The sequence below is a fragment of the Rhinolophus sinicus genome, chromosome 3, assembly GCF_057876585.1.
Source record: "Rhinolophus sinicus isolate RSI-liver-muscle chromosome 3, RSI-T2T, whole genome shotgun sequence".
Classification (NCBI taxonomy): Eukaryota; Metazoa; Chordata; class Mammalia; order Chiroptera; family Rhinolophidae; genus Rhinolophus; species Rhinolophus sinicus.
The window spans coordinates 176,986,304-177,004,931 of record NC_142503.1 but is presented as its reverse complement, the minus strand read 5'-3'; the positions used below and the strand labels follow the sequence as shown (position 1 = coordinate 177,004,931).

Below are 18,628 nucleotides of genomic sequence, written 5' to 3'. Positions count from 1 at the left end.
TGTCTTTTTACGTGAAACATTGAAACCTAGCATTTTTTCAATGCCATTCTATGAAAACATGTTTTTAAAATATTAATAGCTGCACACTTTTCATTTATATGATGGATCACTTTTTACATGTGTAATTCTGCCCTTCTTTTAATAGTGATTTCCTTTATTTCTTATTACATTTTCCACCTATTTCCTTAGAATAGATTACAACTCCTGCTACTACTGTTGGCCAACCTGTATGGGGTACTTAATAGATGCCATGTACTGTGCTCTGCACCGTACATGCATTAATTCATTTAACCCTCGTACCACCGCTATAAAGAAATGGAGGCACGGTGAGGTTAGTTAATTTGCCTGAGGTGACTCATCTAGTAAGTGGTGGAGCATTTGAACCAGGGAGTCTGGCTCCTAAGCCTGTGCTTCTACCTCTGTGCTATATTCCTTCTCAATAGTTATTCCACTTCTAAGAATGTCCGAGAGTGTGGTCGTCTTTAAAGTTTCCTGATACATATTGCTAGTTGCTTTTAGAAAGGGCATTCCCAATAGTTGTATTTGAGTGTTTGGTTATTTTAATTGAAAAAAAAAGTCATTTTTTGAGTTATAAAAGCAATGTGTGTTCATGATAAACAATTCAAATAGTACAGAAATGTGTATGGTACAAGTTAAGTCCCTTTTTCTCCTCTCCCCCCTCACTCTGATAATCATTGTATTTCTTGTGTATGCGTCTAGCAATTTTCAGTGCTACACACGTGCATACATAAATATATGTATCTGATGTGTATATTTTTCTCCCTAAATAAATGGGATCATAGAGAAGTTAAATCCTTTTATACTTCGCCACATTCTCTTCTCATTCTGCAGATAACCAACCATTCTAAGTAGTTTCTTCTATATGCTTCTAGAAATTTTCAGTGCTATATAAGTGTATGTTTATACACACACATGCATACACGTCTTTTTTCCTTCATAATAAATGAGATCATACCATTCATACTATTGACAATTTGCTTTTTTTCACTTAATTATGCATCTTGGTAATCTTTCTATATTAGTGCATAATATACATACCTCATTCTTTTTAATGCCATTGGTATCCTTTTAAAACATTATTAGCTGCATCTTATTTATGAGGTTCCACTTCACTGATGTAGCACTATTGGATTTAAAGGGAGCCCAAGTGCTACTTCTCATGTTCCTTATTGAACAGGAAATGTGATTAATGAGAAAGGTTGAGGAGTTTGTAGAATGGGTATGTGTGAGAGAGAGATGGAGCTCGAGATCTGCAGTCACTTTCTGCTTTAGTGGCTTGCCCACGTTTCCCGATTAATCCTGCTGACCTGATCACTGCTTGCCATTCAGCCACATTGTGGTCCAGGCCCCAGCCCCTGTTTTCCAGCTGGGTTATTTCCCACTTCTTGACCACTCACTCACTCCTTTGCTTAGGTTCCGTGGTAGCAACAGCCCAGATACCTACCAGCAGAGCATAACCTCAGTGAGCAGGTAAATCTCCTTAAAGAGATGCTCAGATCCCTGTTGAGTAAGGGAATTGAATATTGAATTAAATATTGTCTGTATTTATAGTTCTGAATCATTGAGAGAACCATTTTAAAGTTGACTTTGTATAGGTTTTATATAATACCTTTAACTGATCTCTAAATGTAGAAACTCTGACATTCCAATTTTATCACATCAGGAAGCATCTGGTAAATATTTTTAAAGTTACATATTTTTAGGGTGTGGCATCATTGATTACGTAAAAGTCTCCATTTTGAATCAGAAAATTCACTGCTAGTGCTTGATGACTGGGACTAACCTTTCAGGTTCAATAGAAAGAGCCTTACTGTTGCCAGGGCAACTAAAGTTCAAGACCATCTGGTCTCCAGGCAACCTTTTCCAGACGTACCTCAAATGCTTTCCCAAGCTTTTTCAGGAGATGTCCTTCCCTGCCTTTCTCTGACAGCTTTGGGACCTCAGGAGGAGGAGCACCCAAGAAACCCAGGAATGATGTAAAGTTTAGAATTTTTGAAAGACAAAATATATGGATCAGGTGGTAGTTTCTACGCTGGAAAGGAACAATCAGGTTGTAGAAGAAGGACAGTTTTCTCCTTACTCTTATATCGCAAACACACTAACATCAGATTCTTTTTTATGAGTTACTGTTATATTCCCATACTCTTGATTCATGTAAGTCCTGCTGAAGCTTGTCAAGGTCTGACTCAATACTAACTGCCAGCTCTTCACTGACTTGTGAGGGAAGTGAGATAGTTTTTGTGTTGTTACCCAGAATTTCACAGGATGGGTGGCCATCATCCGAAGTGATGAGGCTGATTTGTCTTAAGAGTTCTTCTCTTTCTGATGTCATAAGAGGTTACTGTTGCCTTGGCCAACATAAGCCAACAGTTAATTTGTCAAGGACAGGCAGCGATGGAGGTTCTCTAAGCATATGTACCATGGGAGTCAGGCTGCAGATTATTTCATGCCAAGCCTTGAGATACTTAGAAATGCCCCCATTTTTCTGAATAACTTTCAGAGAAGTGGACCAGAGCACTTGGGTTTTGGAATAGAAAGAACTTTGTGCTGTCACTATTCCTGGGCTGCAATCTTATATTGCCTGGGGAGTGGTGTGCCCCCTGAATTCAACCCAGCTAAATATGACTACTTTTCCTAAGACAAAATAGTATGTATGTTGTCCTTTTAGTTACCTGTTTAAAAAGAAAATCTCTGGGACTGAAAATGCTCTTCTTTGAGGTTTTCCCTATACCTCTTACAGCTTCTATATTCCTTTGTTATCTCTTTTTGTTTTTCTTACTTTATCACCTCACTAGATACATAAGCATCTTTTTGCAGCTAAATACAGCAGGTCCTTGAATAACATCATTTTGTTCCATGTCATTTCATTATAACGATGAGATACCATAGGAAGTGAACTCTTGTTTATGTCAATCAACCTATTGTAAAATTGGTCTTGTTATGCGTCGTTTCACTTAACCTATTGACGACGTTAAGTGAGGACTTGCTGTATTTACCCACACGTGCAAGCAGCCATGAAGACTAATAAGCTGCCGTGGAAAGGAGAAGGGGGTCTTATATCTCTTGCGTTAACCCAGATTAGGTAGTGGGGTATCAAAGGAAGAAAATAAGAAAATTCACAGCATAAAAAAACAATAAAAAATGATAATGATGGCAGCTAACGTTTTCTGAGCTCTCAGTCTGTGCCAGGTGCTCTACATGGATGACTTCATTTGATCCTCGCAGTGTAATCCATGCAGACCCCTACTGAGGAAGGTACTAGCATCCCCATTTTATAGATAAGGCAATAAAGGGACAGAGTGTGAAGCTGCCAACTATAAGCTGAAGTGACTTTGGCGGGGGGCGGGGGGAGTCTCATGTTTAATTTCTTCAAATTTTCCGTTTAGTTTCATACTCTGTCCATGTTTGTTTTTTATATAAAAATAACTTCCTCCCCAAATCTTTCAGTAAATTGATGCCTTAGGAAGATAATACTCTATTTCCCACCACCTAGACCCAGAGAGTTATACACTCACCTGTTTGAGAAATACAGCCTTAATTATCACTAATGGGCCGACTGGGGAGTTAGCCTAAAATCTGACAGGGTCTGTGGGCCTGAGTGAAGCCTGGCTCAGAGGCAGAGCCAAGGTGAGGAGGGGAGGGCAGGGGTTGGTACTTGTGTGTGGGGGTTGGTGCTGGGGCACTTCATTCCAGAGGTCCGAGTTGAGTATGTTAGGAACTTTGCTAGGAGTCAGAGGAGAATACAGAGGTAGGAAACTTCCTTCTTAGCATTTATGATCTAGTCTGGGAGGTGAAATACATCCAACAGCCCTTTAGCTTTGCATCATTGCGTAATTACTCAATACCTAGTTCGGTGTTGAAAACAACAGGTGTTCAGAGAAGGCAGAGCATGGTGTGTCTAAAGTGGTTGGAAAGGCTTCGTGGAAGAGGTGAGACCAAAAAAATCCCCAAAGGATGGGTCACATTAAGAAATAGAAGAGAGGAGGATGGTGTGGGCTAGTGAGTGATTCTACTTGCCCTCTCATTTATCCTTATTAATATTCATACATGTATTCATTTATATTCTCTTTCAAAATCTTAACGTTTTCCCTAAGTTACTCTTTACAAAGTTACCCCCAAGAGAACAGGACTTACATGTGTTATTTGTCAGACCTTTTTTTCCTTTGGTCAAAGTCAGTGGTGGCCACTTGGTCCACAAATGCTGGCAGATGGTGTTTTCCATAAAACACCTGTCTGCATTATCTTTGCAGAAGCTGAATTTGAATGCCCTTATGTGAGTTTTGCACTGTCAGTTTGACACATTCCTTGCCACTGCTCTTGTCTTACACCTGACCTGACTTAACATTGATACTGCTGGCCTTTGTAAACAGTTGAGTTTGCAACTCATTGAAAAAAGGAAAAGGAACTTGAATAAGAAGTTCCCATTAAGTGAAATTACCTTCAGAGCTTGTGAAGCTTAGTTTAAACCCTAATCTGCCCTTTTTCCACATCCCATCTTCAAATTTATTTTGCCTTTTTACCAAAGGAAGTAGTATCTTGTCCTTTTTCCTGTGAATCGTGCCCTGCTGCCTCACAATGGGAGGTTGAAAGTTAGAAGTTTGGAACCGTGTGCCTTTAATGATTTTTAAAGCCTTGAAAGCCCATTTCTGTTTAATTTATATAACTTTTCCCACTACATATGACTGAGGGCCTGGCAGGAAAGAGAAAAAAAAAAACAGCCTGAAGAATACTTTCCGTATAATGAGTGAAAACAGTATTAAAAATGGAAGTGCTTTTCAACATAAAACTTCTAGTTTGCTTCTGCAAATACTTTGTTTTGGCCCTTTGCTATCTTTTAGGTTACAGTAGTTGATAAAAGGCTGCCAAACACTACAATAACTCTTCCTTGTTTTTGGCTGATGCATTTTTTTCTACGTTGAGATGGCTCAGTGGCCTAATAAACTCCAAATGCATGCCTCTGGTTAGAACTGGGATAGAATCCAGGAGCCACCCAGCTCACTGCTCAGCTCGGCCTCTGACTTAAACATGAGCCTCTTTCTCGAGTCTTCACAAGGATGAAGTGGGCATTTGGCAATATCTGTGGTGGTTTTGAATGAAAGACTGTGTGAGGTGTTTACAACCTCCAAGGTAATTAGGAGAGAACAGTAGCTTTGCTTACCTCTGACCAGTTGGGAAATGGGCTGGTTCTTTCTGAGGTTTCCTGTGGTGAGGATTGGTGCAAGTTGGGCCAAGAAGGCTGAAGGTAAGGAACAAAAGTCGTTGGGTTCCCTCCTCCTTCTCTGGAGCCTGTGAGAAATAAGCCAGCAGTGAGGGGATCCTAGAAAGGCAAGTAGTGGAAAGGCCGAAGCACAGGGCTCTCCACTGAGTGCCTTCATGTCACCTTCCCTCCTCGCAGGCACTGAGTGACCGCTTCAGTGGTGAGATCCCCGATGACCAGATGGCACACAGCTCCTTTTTTCCAGATGAGTACTTCACCTGCTCGTCCTTGTGTCTCAGCTGTGGGTAAGTGAGGCCGCCACCTCCCCACCTTGAAAAAAGAGAATGGTGCTTCTCTCACTTCAGTGTACACGCAAATCACCTGGAGTGTGGTTAAATTACAGATTCTGATTTAAGGGTGAGGTGAGGCCTGAGATGCCGAGTTCTAAGTTCCCAGGTGATCCTGGTGGTCGCGAGACCATCCTTTGAGGATGCAGGGAATTCCAGGATATATGGTTACGATGAATCCCCTGAAGAGTTTAATCTGGTTTGGATGTGAAATTGACTGGCTTCTGGTTTGGGCAGCTTTACTACAGAAAACTTTAGGTTGCTTGTTTTTCTGTTTCTCCTATCAGGGCTTTCAGTTGTAGTTATTCCACCTGCCATGTTTCCTGAAAATAAGACCTGGCAGAACAATCAGCTCTAATGCGTCTTTTGGAGCAAAAATAATATAAGACTCGGTCTTATTTTACTATAAGACCAGGTCTTATATAATATATGATATGATATAACATAACATAACATAACATATAATATAATATAATACCGGATCTTATCTAACAATATAAGACCGGATCTTATATTGATTTTTGCTCCAAAAGACGAATTAGAGCTGATTGTCCTGCTAGGTCTTATTTTCTGGGAAACGCGGTATTCAACTAATATTTGATAGTCCAGTGTGTGCAAAGCACTGTGGTATGTTTCAATCCTAGTTGATTCACTAGGAGGGCAAATGCTTAGAGCACTTTAGAATTATCCAGGGAGCTTTCAGAATTATCTAGGCGTCTCCTCCAAGGCGTGTGATTTAATGGATCTGGGGTGGGGCCACAGTATCGGTGTCTTTAAAAGGCTCCTCAGGTGATTGTAATGTGTCGCCTGAGTTAAGAACACTGCCCTAGAGCAGTGCTTCTCAAGCTTCAAGCTGTGTATGCGTCACTTTGGGATTTAGTTAAAACGCAGATTCTGGATCAGCAGGTCTGGGTGAGATTCTGCGTTTCTAACAAGCTCCTGGGTGACGTTTGTGCTGCTGGTCTGTGGACCACACGTTGTGACGGGGTCAGAGCAGTGATTCTCAAATGCTAGCATGCATCAGAAAAACCTGAAGCACATGTGAAGCCGGATTGTTGGGCCGCACACCCATAGTTTGGTTTAGTAGGTCTGGGGTAGGGCCTGTGAGCTTGCATTTCTGGTGCGTTTCCAGGTGATGTTGATGTGGCTGGCCAAGGACTATACTTTGAGGATCACTAGAGTAATTTGAGCTGTTGATGGCTGTTAAGTCACAGTGTGGTGATTTGTCTGATGGAGCCCAGGGGATTTAAACACTGTGTGTCATGGTCAGATTGCAGTGTCCGTGTCGTGTAGACACTTCCCCACCAGATTGTCTTTGCTCACTGCTGGACCACTGCCTGTGTCCTCCACTTTTGCTCATCTACCGGAGGAGACCTGAGCCTGTTCTGTTATGAATGGCCTTTTTGCACTGAGCCCTGTAAGCCACCTCTTGGGCACCCTTGGCTTTGGGATTATACAACCTGGCCTGGGGAGAGCTAAGGACTATCGTGGACAGAAGGATGTTAGTTGCCAGCGTGACCTACCTTCCTTTTCACCTGCCCCATGAGATGAGGGGCAGAGGCTCTGTTAGATCATCACTTTTCCATTCTCACTGAGCCCCACCAGGGTTTCTAGAACTTTCCCTTCTATCATAGTGAAATCCTAACGTCCTGATCTCTGTTTTTGTGTTGTCAGGATGACAGAGCTCTCTGTTCATTTGGGGGGCTTTCTTGCCCAGCGTAAGCCAAATGCTTTGCCAAATGTTGGGGGTTAGTTTTTGTTTGGCATCTTGGCAACCTGTTCTGGTTAAACTTACTTCATGCTGTTTGGATTTTTGAGTTTCCTGAGAGTCATTCAGGATTCATCTTTTGTCAATGTGGTATCTTCTGGCCCCTCTGTGCCTACTGAGCGGCAAGGTGGTTTTTCTGAGTCCTCCTTTCTCTTTTTCTCCTCATACAAAGGTCATAATTGCTCTACCTTTGTAGTGATATTGATTGCAAGTGTAAGAGAGGCTTGTGGGTTCTTGAGAGAAACTGCCCTGTCTGTGCTCAGTATTTGCTGCCTAGTTAATAACCAAGGTCTGGTTTTGGCCCTGTGTCTGGCTTAGGGTCAGATTCTTCTGCCTAAGTGACATTGGTTCCTTTAGCTGCCTCATTGTCAGCTTTTGGGCTCACTTAGGGCTGGATGTAAGAACAGCATGAATCATGGGAAAGAAGGAGTACCTCATGAAGCTAAGAGCCGCTGCAGCTACTCCCACCAGTATGACAACCGAGTTTACACCTGCAAGGTGAGTCCTCTGACCTTCTCCCTGCTCTCGCAGCTGGCTTGCTGGTCACACTCTCCTATTGGAAAGACTGGCTTGGGGCCACCTTTGCTGCATCCCAAAGTATTTGATATTCAAATTGAATGTCTCTGAAACTTTTCCTCAGCTCTAACCAAAATAACGCACAGTCTTTGTTGCTGAGGCGCTTCGGTTTTTTTGTCTGTTTGTTGTGGGTTTTTTTAAGCTTATTTTCCCCTTATTCTGTTGAAGTTGTATGCAAGCGTCATATACATTGACTATCCGTTCTTCTTAAGAACGGAAGTGCTCTTCAGGAACCGGTTTTCCGGTTTTGATTGGTTTCTCCTGTCTGTGACAGGTATAATTTACAGCTCAGTTTGGGGTCCCAGGATGGGTACACATTCAATTCATGACCATCCAGGGCACTGGCTTCTTTAGCGAAATGAACTTTCTTCTGATGTGCTAACTGGTCTGTAAACCCTCAGCTGGTATGGTTTGCTGGGAGTGGGGCTGGACAGGGACGTGAAGAGGCCATGGGGGCTGCTGTTCAGAGAAGAAGCTGGCAGAGTGCTCCATGTTTCAGGCCTGCTATGAGAGAGGCAAGGAAGTCAGCGTAGTGCCCAAGACATCTGCTTCCACCGACTCTCCCTGGATGGGTCTTGCAAAATATGCCTGGTCTGGGTGAGTTTAAGCGACATAGCTAAGGGTTGGTTGGTGTGTTTGTCTCCCCAGGCACTTGGCTAGGTAATAGTATCTATTTGCATTCCTCGTAGGTATGTGATCGAATGTCCTAACTGCGGCGTGGTGTATCGTAGCCGGCAGTACTGGTTTGGGAACCAAGATCCTGTGGATACGGTGGTGCGGACAGAGATTGTGCATGTGTGGCCTGGAGTAAGAGCAGTCTTATTTATTTTTCCTCTTTCTCTTGTATCGTTCAGTTATTCATGTGTGTGGAAAAGTGGAACTTGTTTAGAATGAATTTCAGTATATTGGTGGTTTAGGAAGGCATGATTCGGAGAGAAACAAGCCTTTCTTATTCTACATCATTGATTATTTTCATTCTTTTTACATAAATATTAGAAGCACACCTTTAAATAAATGAAAATTGATCTGTAGTTATACTGCCTTACCAAATAAAATGTCATTTTTTTCATATTCTCACTCATTTTCCAATACACATATATTTGTACAGATATGATTATAATTTGTGCCATTTATCTGCTTTTCTTCTCACACCACAATTTTATTTCCACATTGATTTCACTTTTCATGATTGTCATTTGTAATCACTGTGTAATAGTCTGGCTAGTGTTATAGTTTGCCCATTTCCTTTTTAAACATTCATGCTGTTTGTTTTTTTGTTGAGTCTTTTTGTTTTTTATTTTAAAAAATTTATTTTTCAATTACCATTGACGTACAATATTATATTAGTTTCAGGTGTACAACATAGTGATGAGACATTTATTTACCTCACAAAGTGATAAAGTGATAACCCCAATAAGTCTATTACCCATCTGACACTGTACAGTTATTACAATATTATTGACTGTTCTCTATGCTATACTTTACATCCCCATGACTTTTTTTTCAATTATAGTTTACATTAAATATTATTTTATATTAGTTTCAGGTGTACAGCATAATGGTTAGACTTTTATGTAATTTATATAGTGATCCCCCCGATAATTCTAGTACCCCCCTGATATTATATATCATTTTAATAATATTATTGACTATATTCTCCATACTTTATATCCCTGTGACTATTTTGTAACTACCAATTTGTACTTCTTAATCCCTTGACGGTTTTTTGGGGTTTTTTTAAACCAGAAAAAATGCTATAGTGATCCTCTTTATATAAGAAAGCCTTTGTTTTGGGAAATTTTCTTTAAGTATATTCTAAGAAGTGAGATTACTACAGACCCTTATTACTTCTTAATTTAACTTTCGAATTCAAGATGTTGAAAAAACATATCTGTTTATGAGGTGTTGATATATTGTTTTCATTCTGCATTAAACCACAATTCATACTTGGAATTACCCTGAGTCACATCACATGCAAAATCTTTGCCTTTCATGGAAAAAAGATAAGTGATTTTCTCTAAGGGATTTAGTTTCCTTGGTGATGTTCTCCTTGCTGGGTGATTCCTAAAGCCACTGGTCAGGTCTACCTGCAGGTTCACCTTTGAGCTTCCCCGGGTCCTCAGGTACCACGAAACTGAATGATTCCCTTATTGTTTTGTTCCTCTTCTATCCAGTTTCTAGCCCCACTAAAATATGTTACTGCAGTGTGGTGTCATTTCTAGAGCTCACCCCTTGGCATGATGGTCCAGGCCATCCTAGTCCAAGGATTTATTATGGCCTCAAACTAGTATAACTTTCTCATGAGGCTTTTTGTGACTAATGTCTTTCATTTTTTGATCTGCGTTGGTTCTTTCTTGTAAAAGCTATCATCTCTATGGCAAGATAGTTTATATTCCCAAAAAAACACTCATACTATAGTTTACCATGAGGCAATACTCCTCAAAGTCCTCAGAATTAGGGAATACAGGCTCCTCCACTTCTGTTTGTTCATTGATTCATTATTTCAGCATATGTTCTTGAGTACTATGTGCTCAAAAATTGAACTAGATACTTACGAAAACACAAAAATAAAAAAGATAGGCTATTGTTCTCAGAGAGTTGACAATCTAATAGGGAGTCAAATACGTAGACAGATACTACACTGACACATGGAAACACGATTCCTGGAGATGTACAGGTATTAGAGGAACTGAAAGGAAGGGCTCCTAATCCAGCCTGGGGTGGGAAGCTTCCTATGGGAAGTGTCATCTTGACACGAGTGTCTCCTGGATTATATATCTCCGCATATGGGCAGAGTAAGTCCAGAATTGAACAGTTGTGCAACAAGTATTATGGTTGCCTTGAACAGAATAAATCAGTGATGACTGGTTGGTGTGGTATTGCCTGGAAGCCAGAGGGATTCCTGATCTGTCCCCATTTTTCTCTGCCAGGGGGTTTGTGGTTCTGAGTTAGCCATGATGAGTGTGCAACTCACCCAAGATCCCTCTCCTTCTTTCCTTTGACTCCCTTCACTCAGAGCATGATGGGAACCTGCATTTTCATTTCAGACCGATGGATTTCTGAAGGACAACAACAATGCTGCCCAGCGCCTCTTGGACGGGATGAACTTCATGGCTCAGTCGGTGTCTGAGCTTAGCCTTGGGCCCACCAAGGCTGTGACATCCTGGCTGACAGACCAGATCGCCCCCGCCTACTGGAGGCCAAACTCCCAGATACTGGTATGGTGTGGCAGGACGCTCCTGCATGCCTAGCACAACCCCTTCTGCATGTGCCACTTCACCCTGCCCTAAGCTTGTTCTGTGAGGAAGGCGTGGGATTTTTCTCCTGTCAGGTTAGCTCCCCGAGTTTTGGAAAGGGAGGATACACTGAGGCAGCCCATGTCCTTTGTATACTGATTTCCCTTTATGTTATTCTGCAAGTACTTTCTTTGTTGTGGATTTTAGTTTCCTTACCTGCAAGGACTTATTATTATTGGTCACATATCTAAGGTCATACCGTGTAAGACCCGGTCTTATATACCACAAGACCGGGTCTTATATTACTTTTTATCTAACCAAAAGATGCGTTAGAGCTGATGGTCCGGCTAGGTCTTATTTTTGGGGAAACATGGTAAAGAATCTGGAGGAAAAGGGTCTTTAGATGTCATTTAGGGTTATCCTCGGCTTGATACATAAATCTCTTCAGCACCACAGCAAAGGAGCGCCCAGCTTTAGGCCAAATACTTTGTGACAGGGAACTCGCTCCTCACCAACTTCCCAGAAGCTCTTTTGAGAAGCTGTGCAAAAAATGAATTCTCATTGATCTTCTGGCCTTCTGAGAATTAGCCCTTCTGAGAATCCTGTGACTCAGCCAAATGATTTGAGTGCCTTTCCAGTCTCTTCTTGGAAGCAAGTGATAATCATACCTGTGTTTCATTGGGGGCATTCCATGTGCCTAGAGATTTTAGGGCCACTCTGTCAGGACTGTTGGGGTCCTGTCATTCCAAGATGGTCCTGTGGTCCTCCCCCTGGGTCTCATTGACTTTCTCAGCTGAGCCAACACAATGATACCTGCATCTCTTTGTTTGGGCTTGGAACAGAGCTGCAGCAAGTGCGCTACATCCTTTAAAGATAACGACACCAAGCATCACTGCCGGGCCTGTGGGGAGGGCTTCTGTGATGGCTGTTCATCTAAGACCCGGCCAGTGCCCGAGCGGGGCTGGGGGCCTGCCCCCGTGCGGGTGTGTGACAACTGCTATGAAGCCAGGAATGTCCAATTAGGTAATGTGGGGCCCGGAATGCCTGGGTGGGGCGGGAGCCTCTCTCCTTGGCACTGGATGTTGGGAACTGCAGTCTCATATGCCCAACCCTGTTCCTAACTGCATCATTCTTCTGAGAGCAATTGCTCTCTTGGTCTTTTTTTTTTTTTTTTTTTGCTCTCTTGGTCTTGGCCAGTCATTTTCTGAGCTCTTTGTTAACAGAGTCCAGGGGTTGCTATTCCTCAGGGGTTAAACATGTCCTGTGTTTACCAGGCATGGCTTAGACTGTGTCTTGTCCTTGGAGAAGGTAGTAGGTCATGCTTCTAGACCTTTCTAGTTTACTTTAAAGGAAAGTTATAAAATAGCTCCAGAGGGTTGAGGTAAAGGACTAAGATGTCACCCACTTTAAGGGTCTGGACTGACCCACAGCCCAGACCCTTGTGATCATTGCAGGAAAGTACAGTGGTACCCTGCGAGAAGAATCCAGAAGTGCGCTGCTGTTCCCCTGAGTTTTCCATTTGGGAAATGACTCAGAGCTGATGGCTGTTCCTTTCTCATTGCCTACAGATGTTACTGAGGTACAGGCGGACGATGAAGGCGGGACACTGATTGCTCGGAAGGTGGGCGAGGCTGTGCAGAACACTTTGGGAGCCGTGGTGACAGCCATTGACATACCACTAGGTGGGCTTGACAGTGCTTCTCTTGGGGACAGTGTATGTGGGATGAAAGGTTTCAGAGTGCCCCAGGCTGTCATTTTGTCAAAGGCTTGCAGACCTAGATTGAGTTGGGCAGCAGGGAGTTGATTGAAAATTGACTGACGTTTTGCTCCCTGACTACTTATGTACCTTGGTGGTTTCACGTTTATCTGTGGAGGCCATTCTCTAATACTACCTACTTATAGCCGCATAACAAACTACCTGTAAACAACCACCATTTTATCATGTCTTACAACTTTAAGTCAGGAAGGGTAGTTAATTATTCTGCTGCAAGTGGCATTGCCTGGAGTTACTACCTGATATTCTAGTGTGGCAGCTGGATTGGTCTTGAGAGGCCAAGCCAACGTCACTTCCATGGTGGGCCTTACATGCTTGGCAGGGACGCCTAGAAGGCCCTAGTGGAACTCCCCACCCCTCGTATGCTCCACGACTCTCCACGTGGTTTCTCCAGTGGTAGTTGGACTTCTTTACATAGTGGCTCAGGGCTCTAAGAGCTAATGTTCCAAGAAACAGAAGTAGAAGCTACTGGTCTCTTAAGGCCTGGGCCTGGAAATTGGCACTTCTACTATAGTCTCCTGTAGGCACAGAGCCTGCCTAGATTTGAGGGAGGGAGCAGGAGTGTCAGAGAATTTGTGGTTGTCTTTAATCCACACCAGCCAAGCTAGTTTTCATTTAGGATTAAGATAGCTACTCACCTCTGGTTGTGAGAGGTACTTGTAACCAGAATGGGAAGAGGGAGAGGAAGGGAAACCCATCAGTGTGTGGAGGGCTTCAGCAGGGGTGTCCAGACCTGGGATACGTAGGGGAGAGACCAAGGACTCCTGGTGGGTGGTGATAAAAATTGCTTGGGACAGATTTAATCAGTGTGGTTCATAAATGAGCAGATGATAAGCTTTTTGACCGTAGGACATAAGAATAGATGGACTGCCCAGGCTCGAAGCTCAGGCTGCATCTGCTCTCATGGGTAAGGCAGGGGCTGCCTTTGGCCCAGAGAGCCTGCCAACCGTGCTCTCCAAGTGCTCGCTTGCTGTCGGACCCCAGGCCAGGGTGTTAGACACGTCATTTCTTGTTATCCCCATAGCCACTCTTGAAGGTAGATTGTTAAAGATGAGGAAGCCACGGCCTTGAGAAGCAACCTCTTTTAATCCTGCAGCTGTTAACAACTTGTGCTCAGTGGAACTGGGATTTGAATGAAGCTATAGCCTGACTCCAGAGTCCCATTTCTTATTGTGACTCCAGTAGCTCTTAATGCCTCTGCACTTTAGGATCACCTGGAGAGCTCAATAGATACACAAATTTCAGTGCTGGGCCCAGCCCCGAAGATTTTGGCCTGGGTGGTGTGGGGTGAAGACCAGGCATCTGCATGTTTTCAAAGGTCCATAGCTGATTCCGTGTGCAGTTGGACTGCGAGCCAGTGGAGTGTCTGAGGATGCCTTCCTGCCCGGTGGGACACGGGGTGTTGGGTTCTGCGTGTCCCGCCCCTCATGGTTCCTTCCCTGCCGCAGGTCTGGTAAAGGATGCGGCCAGGCCAGCGTACTGGGTGCCTGACCATGAGATCCTGCACTGCCACAACTGCCGGAAGGAGTTCAGCATCAAGCTTTCCAAGCACCACTGCCGCGCCTGTGGACAGGGCTTCTGTGACGAGTGCTCCCATGACCGCCGGGCTGTCCCTTCTCGAGGCTGGGACCATCCTGTCCGAGTCTGCTTTAACTGCAATAAAAAGCCCGGTGACCTTTAACCCCAGCTCCCTCTCCAAGTCCTTCACAATTCCTTAGGTTCTCAGGGTTAGAAACAGAAGTCTCATTGAGGTAGGCCCTCCCCCTGGTCACCTGTTGTGGTGTGTATCCTCTGTTCATCCTGGGGCACTTTCCCACAACGTGGGGTAGGGTAGATGGCAAGCTGTGGTGAGCCTGGCGGCAGGCCCGAAGGCGTGAACCCCTCAGGGCAGGGGACCGAGCAGCTGATAGCAAAGGGGAATGAACCTGAATCCGTTGCATTTATTTCTTTAAAATAATAAATAAATACCCATAGAGACACATGAAAGGAACGTGGCGTATATTCAGGCTGCTGCTGGTTGCGAAGACTTTACCACAAGTCTGTGCCCAGCACAGGGATAAGGTGGCGGTGGCAGCAGGTCCCCACAAAACCGAGCCAGGTCCAAAGCCACTGCGTTGCTGGTCGCCTTCTTTCCAAGCCTTCAAAGCCTCTCTTTTCCTTGCCTTTTCCCATCATGCCTCCTGGCCACCTGGGGAAGTGGGCTTCCCAGGTGCTTGCTTGGAATATCGTAAAGGATCTACCTGGGCCCTCCAGAGCTGGATCCCAATTCTTGGCCTACACCTGTTTCAGTCCGAGACCACTCAACTTAGCGTGCAGGTCACCGGAGTGGGTGGAGAGTGAGGGGTAGGGTCCTCAGCCCTGAGAAGTCACAGCGCAGGTGATGTGACAGCGTCGTTCCTGGGGAAAGCTTGGAAGGAAATGGCCCTTCCCCAGTCATGTCTCCTGCTTGTTGCTGCTTCTGTCTGTTCATCCACTGGGCTTTCCCAGAGGCTGTACCCTGCTCCCAAATAGAGTACCTGCTTCCCTCCCCCTCCAACCCCTTCAAGCCCACCATCTGCTTGAGTGTTGCACTAGGATTTTTATTGCTTATTTTGAAGTGTCTTAATTCTTTCCCAGACACATGACCCCTCTAGCTGTTGGAGGCATGGTCATGAGAAATCTTCCAGGGAAACAGAGCACAGAATGGACTGTTAGTTGGGTTTTTTGGGGTGTTTTTTTTTTGAGTATATATAAATATTTCAACAGATCATTAAGGAAAAATTCTCTCCGGTCCTTGCAAGAGAAGTCAAATGAACTTTTGTTTCTCATCAAGAGCTGGGACACCCATGTCTATCATGACTGGAAAAAGACTGTTGTACTGAAATCTTGTCATCATGGTGGATTTTATCTTCAACGGCCAAAAATGAAGAATTAAACGTGACAGTTCCTGACTGAACTAGTGGGTGGGCTGAGCTTCGGGGAGGTATGCGGCAGACATTCCAGCGTGAGTGTCCCTGTGACATGAGCCCTAGAATGTGTTGGTTCTCAGATGCTCCCTTACCGCCCCCTGTGGCCCAGTGACAGGCCCTACTCTAGTACTGTGTATCATCAAATTCGCCATCATAAAGGAATCTTCCTGCTCAACATGGACTGTGCTCTTTTCCTTTAAGTCTTGCTCCCTCTTCGTAGTTGATGGGAAAGTAGCTGGTGGCTTTCAAAGCAGAAACCTAGTGAGAGGCATATTTCTAGGGTGGTCATATTTTACCTGCAAATACCTCAGTTGATTAATAATTTAAAAAGCACAGCTAAATACCATAAACTCAGTATCATATGGATTTTAATCTCTTTGGATAGAGATAGCATGTTGCAGCTCAATTCGCTAACTGGGACCAGGAACTTGGCAGATTTCCTTTAGGGGATGTTTACTGATGTCAGAGATCTTTCTCGTGGTTAGAGGGCTCCGTGCATGCCCACTGACCATGCTGCTCTCGTACTGCAGCTGTTCATCAGAGCTTTCCACAGGGTGAGAGACCAGGTTGGTGAGGGGTGGGGGGCGGAGCTGCGGCACCAGCTGAGTGAGCTGTGCTGGCCTGGTCCCGAGTAGGGCAGCTGTGTCGGGTGCTGTGCCATGCAGTGGTGGCAGCTGCTTAACAACTTGTGTTCTCTGGACTCCACTCTGGTGGCTGTGGGATCACAGTCCCTGGGGAATCCACTCACAGTAGGAGACTAGGTGTTAACTGGTGACATGGAAACACGGGGGAACTTTTTTCTACCTTTTTTATCTGTCACTCCCTTCTTCATTCCCCTGCCCTACCTTGTCCAACTCCTCTGTCTGTCCCCCACTGTCTCATCATCCTTGTGGCCACTGACACTCTGGTCTTTGGCCCTTCCCTTCTTTTTCCTCATCTTTGTCTTTCCTGCGCCTGTCCCTTTTGTCCTTATCTTCTGCTCCTTGGATAGCGGGGCAGGGTGGGGGAGGCTTTGGGGAGGAGAGGGGTGTGTGGTGGTGGCCTGTGTTAGACCTGGCTGTTTGTCTTGTCACCGTGCAGGTGCACCCTGAGCATCTGAGTGCCACGTGAGTGATGCAGAACAATCTTCTGAACTTCCGTACACCAGTGAGACCAAGAGAGGAAAGGAAGGGAACTCAGTCAACCTAACTGGACGTTCTCTCTTGCCTGAGACATCCAATCCCAGCCTCAACTAAATACGGGTTGAAAACCAGCTAAATACAGGACAAAAACAAAAGCATTAAAAAAAAAAAAAACACCTATTGAACTATCATACATACACATTTCAGTTTGATTAATTTTCTGTAACTGAACATAATCAACCAGCACCCAGATGAAGAAACAACATAACTACCCCAGAAATTGGTGCCTCCCCTACCAGGAATACCCACTACCCTGACATCTAATAGCACAGATTATTTCCCCTCCTTTTAGGGAGGCGCTACGTAAAGGCTTGAATAACTCTGTGGTTTAAAAGACTTGCTCATAAGTGGAAGAAATAATTGTTGAACATAGCTGAGAGCTGTGACTAAAGATTTCAACTTGTGGCTGAAAACTAAGCGGCCTAAATAATGGGACCCAGTGGGATCCTTACACATCTCTTGGGTTTAACTCTGCTGGTTTGACTTATTTGAGAAATGGAAAAGAGAATATTTAGGTGTCTGTTATGTGCCAGGCACTCTGTGTGCTAGGAGCCCTATATGGTTGACAACTCTCACAAGCCCAAGGGTTACCTGGCAAATGAGACTCAAAGCTGGGGTCTGAGTACCGCAGGCCTGGAGACTCCAATGACGTGTCTACACCGCACCACTGGCGGATGGTATTGCAATATAGAATTTCTCTTAAATTTTCTTCCCCCCTCTTGGGTTGTGAATTCTTTTGCATTTCCAGATAAGATACGCTCAGTATCTTCCTTTAGAGGAAAATTAAAATAAAATAAAAAATCAAGGTACCTGCTAACTGCTGTTCCAGGAAGGGCTTAACTTTATATCAAATCATCGGCATCGTCCTCAGGTTCTCACGGTAAAGGACAAGTAATTTCCTTTCTCACTAAGAACAGCTGAGAGACTGGTTTTGAGATTAAGCAAGTGGTCTAGCCTGTAACATTGGAGCTAAGCTTCCAATTTTGGGGGAAAAAAGTAGTTTTACAACCATATTTGCATTTTTTATTTCAGAACTACCATTGGGGAGAAAATTGAACGCACAATGGTAACCCATTAACTTTCCTTATCACTAATGGAGTTCGTTTTTAGTTGCTGGACAAGATAGGAGCTCTATGTTGTTAAATCACACCCAGTGCAAATGTTTTTGTACTTAGGAAACTCATAGCTTTATGAGCACAATAGCCCATGTGGTACGGGGGCTTGTGGGGTGAGAGAATTAGGGATGTGCCCATATGACCAGGGCCGTCTTTGAAACCCATTTGTAGACAGCAAGTCTTTCTGCGTCTGGTGGATTTGGGTTGAGTCCACCGATATAAGAAGCTAATACTGAGCGATTTTATCCACTGCCAATGGTTTCAACTGCCACCTTCAACTGATGATACCCAAATCCTTGATCTAGCCTGAATCTCTAAGGCTCTGGCTCCATCCCTAGACAATTACCTTCCATGTCTGGAAGATACTGCAACTCAGAGCCTAAATGGATTTTGCAGCCAGCAGGTCACTTCAGTTCTGGTTGCCCTGTGCTATTGGCAGCATTTGTATCTGTACCTTTGGTCAGA

The 18,628-nt window shown here is 44.1% G+C and overlaps 1 protein-coding gene across 2 annotated transcripts in view; it reads left to right on the top strand.

Moving 5' to 3' along the window:
• ZFYVE1 (zinc finger FYVE-type containing 1) overlaps positions 1–16,042 on the top strand; it is a 49,480-nt gene extending 33,438 nt beyond the window's left edge. For both annotated transcript variants that reach the window (XM_019733362.3, XM_019733363.3), the window contains 8 exons: positions 5,417–5,523; positions 7,723–7,831; positions 8,409–8,506; positions 8,599–8,716; positions 10,957–11,127; positions 11,988–12,168; positions 12,714–12,827; positions 14,368–16,042. In XM_019733362.3, coding sequence (XP_019588921.1) covers positions 5,417–5,523; positions 7,723–7,831; positions 8,409–8,506; positions 8,599–8,716; positions 10,957–11,127; positions 11,988–12,168; positions 12,714–12,827; positions 14,368–14,600 — 1,131 coding nt within the window. In that variant the 3' untranslated portion in view covers positions 14,601–16,042. The remainder of the gene's footprint in view (positions 1–5,416; positions 5,524–7,722; positions 7,832–8,408; positions 8,507–8,598; positions 8,717–10,956; positions 11,128–11,987; positions 12,169–12,713; positions 12,828–14,367) is intronic.
• The last annotated feature ends 2,586 nt before the right edge of the window (positions 16,043–18,628 follow it).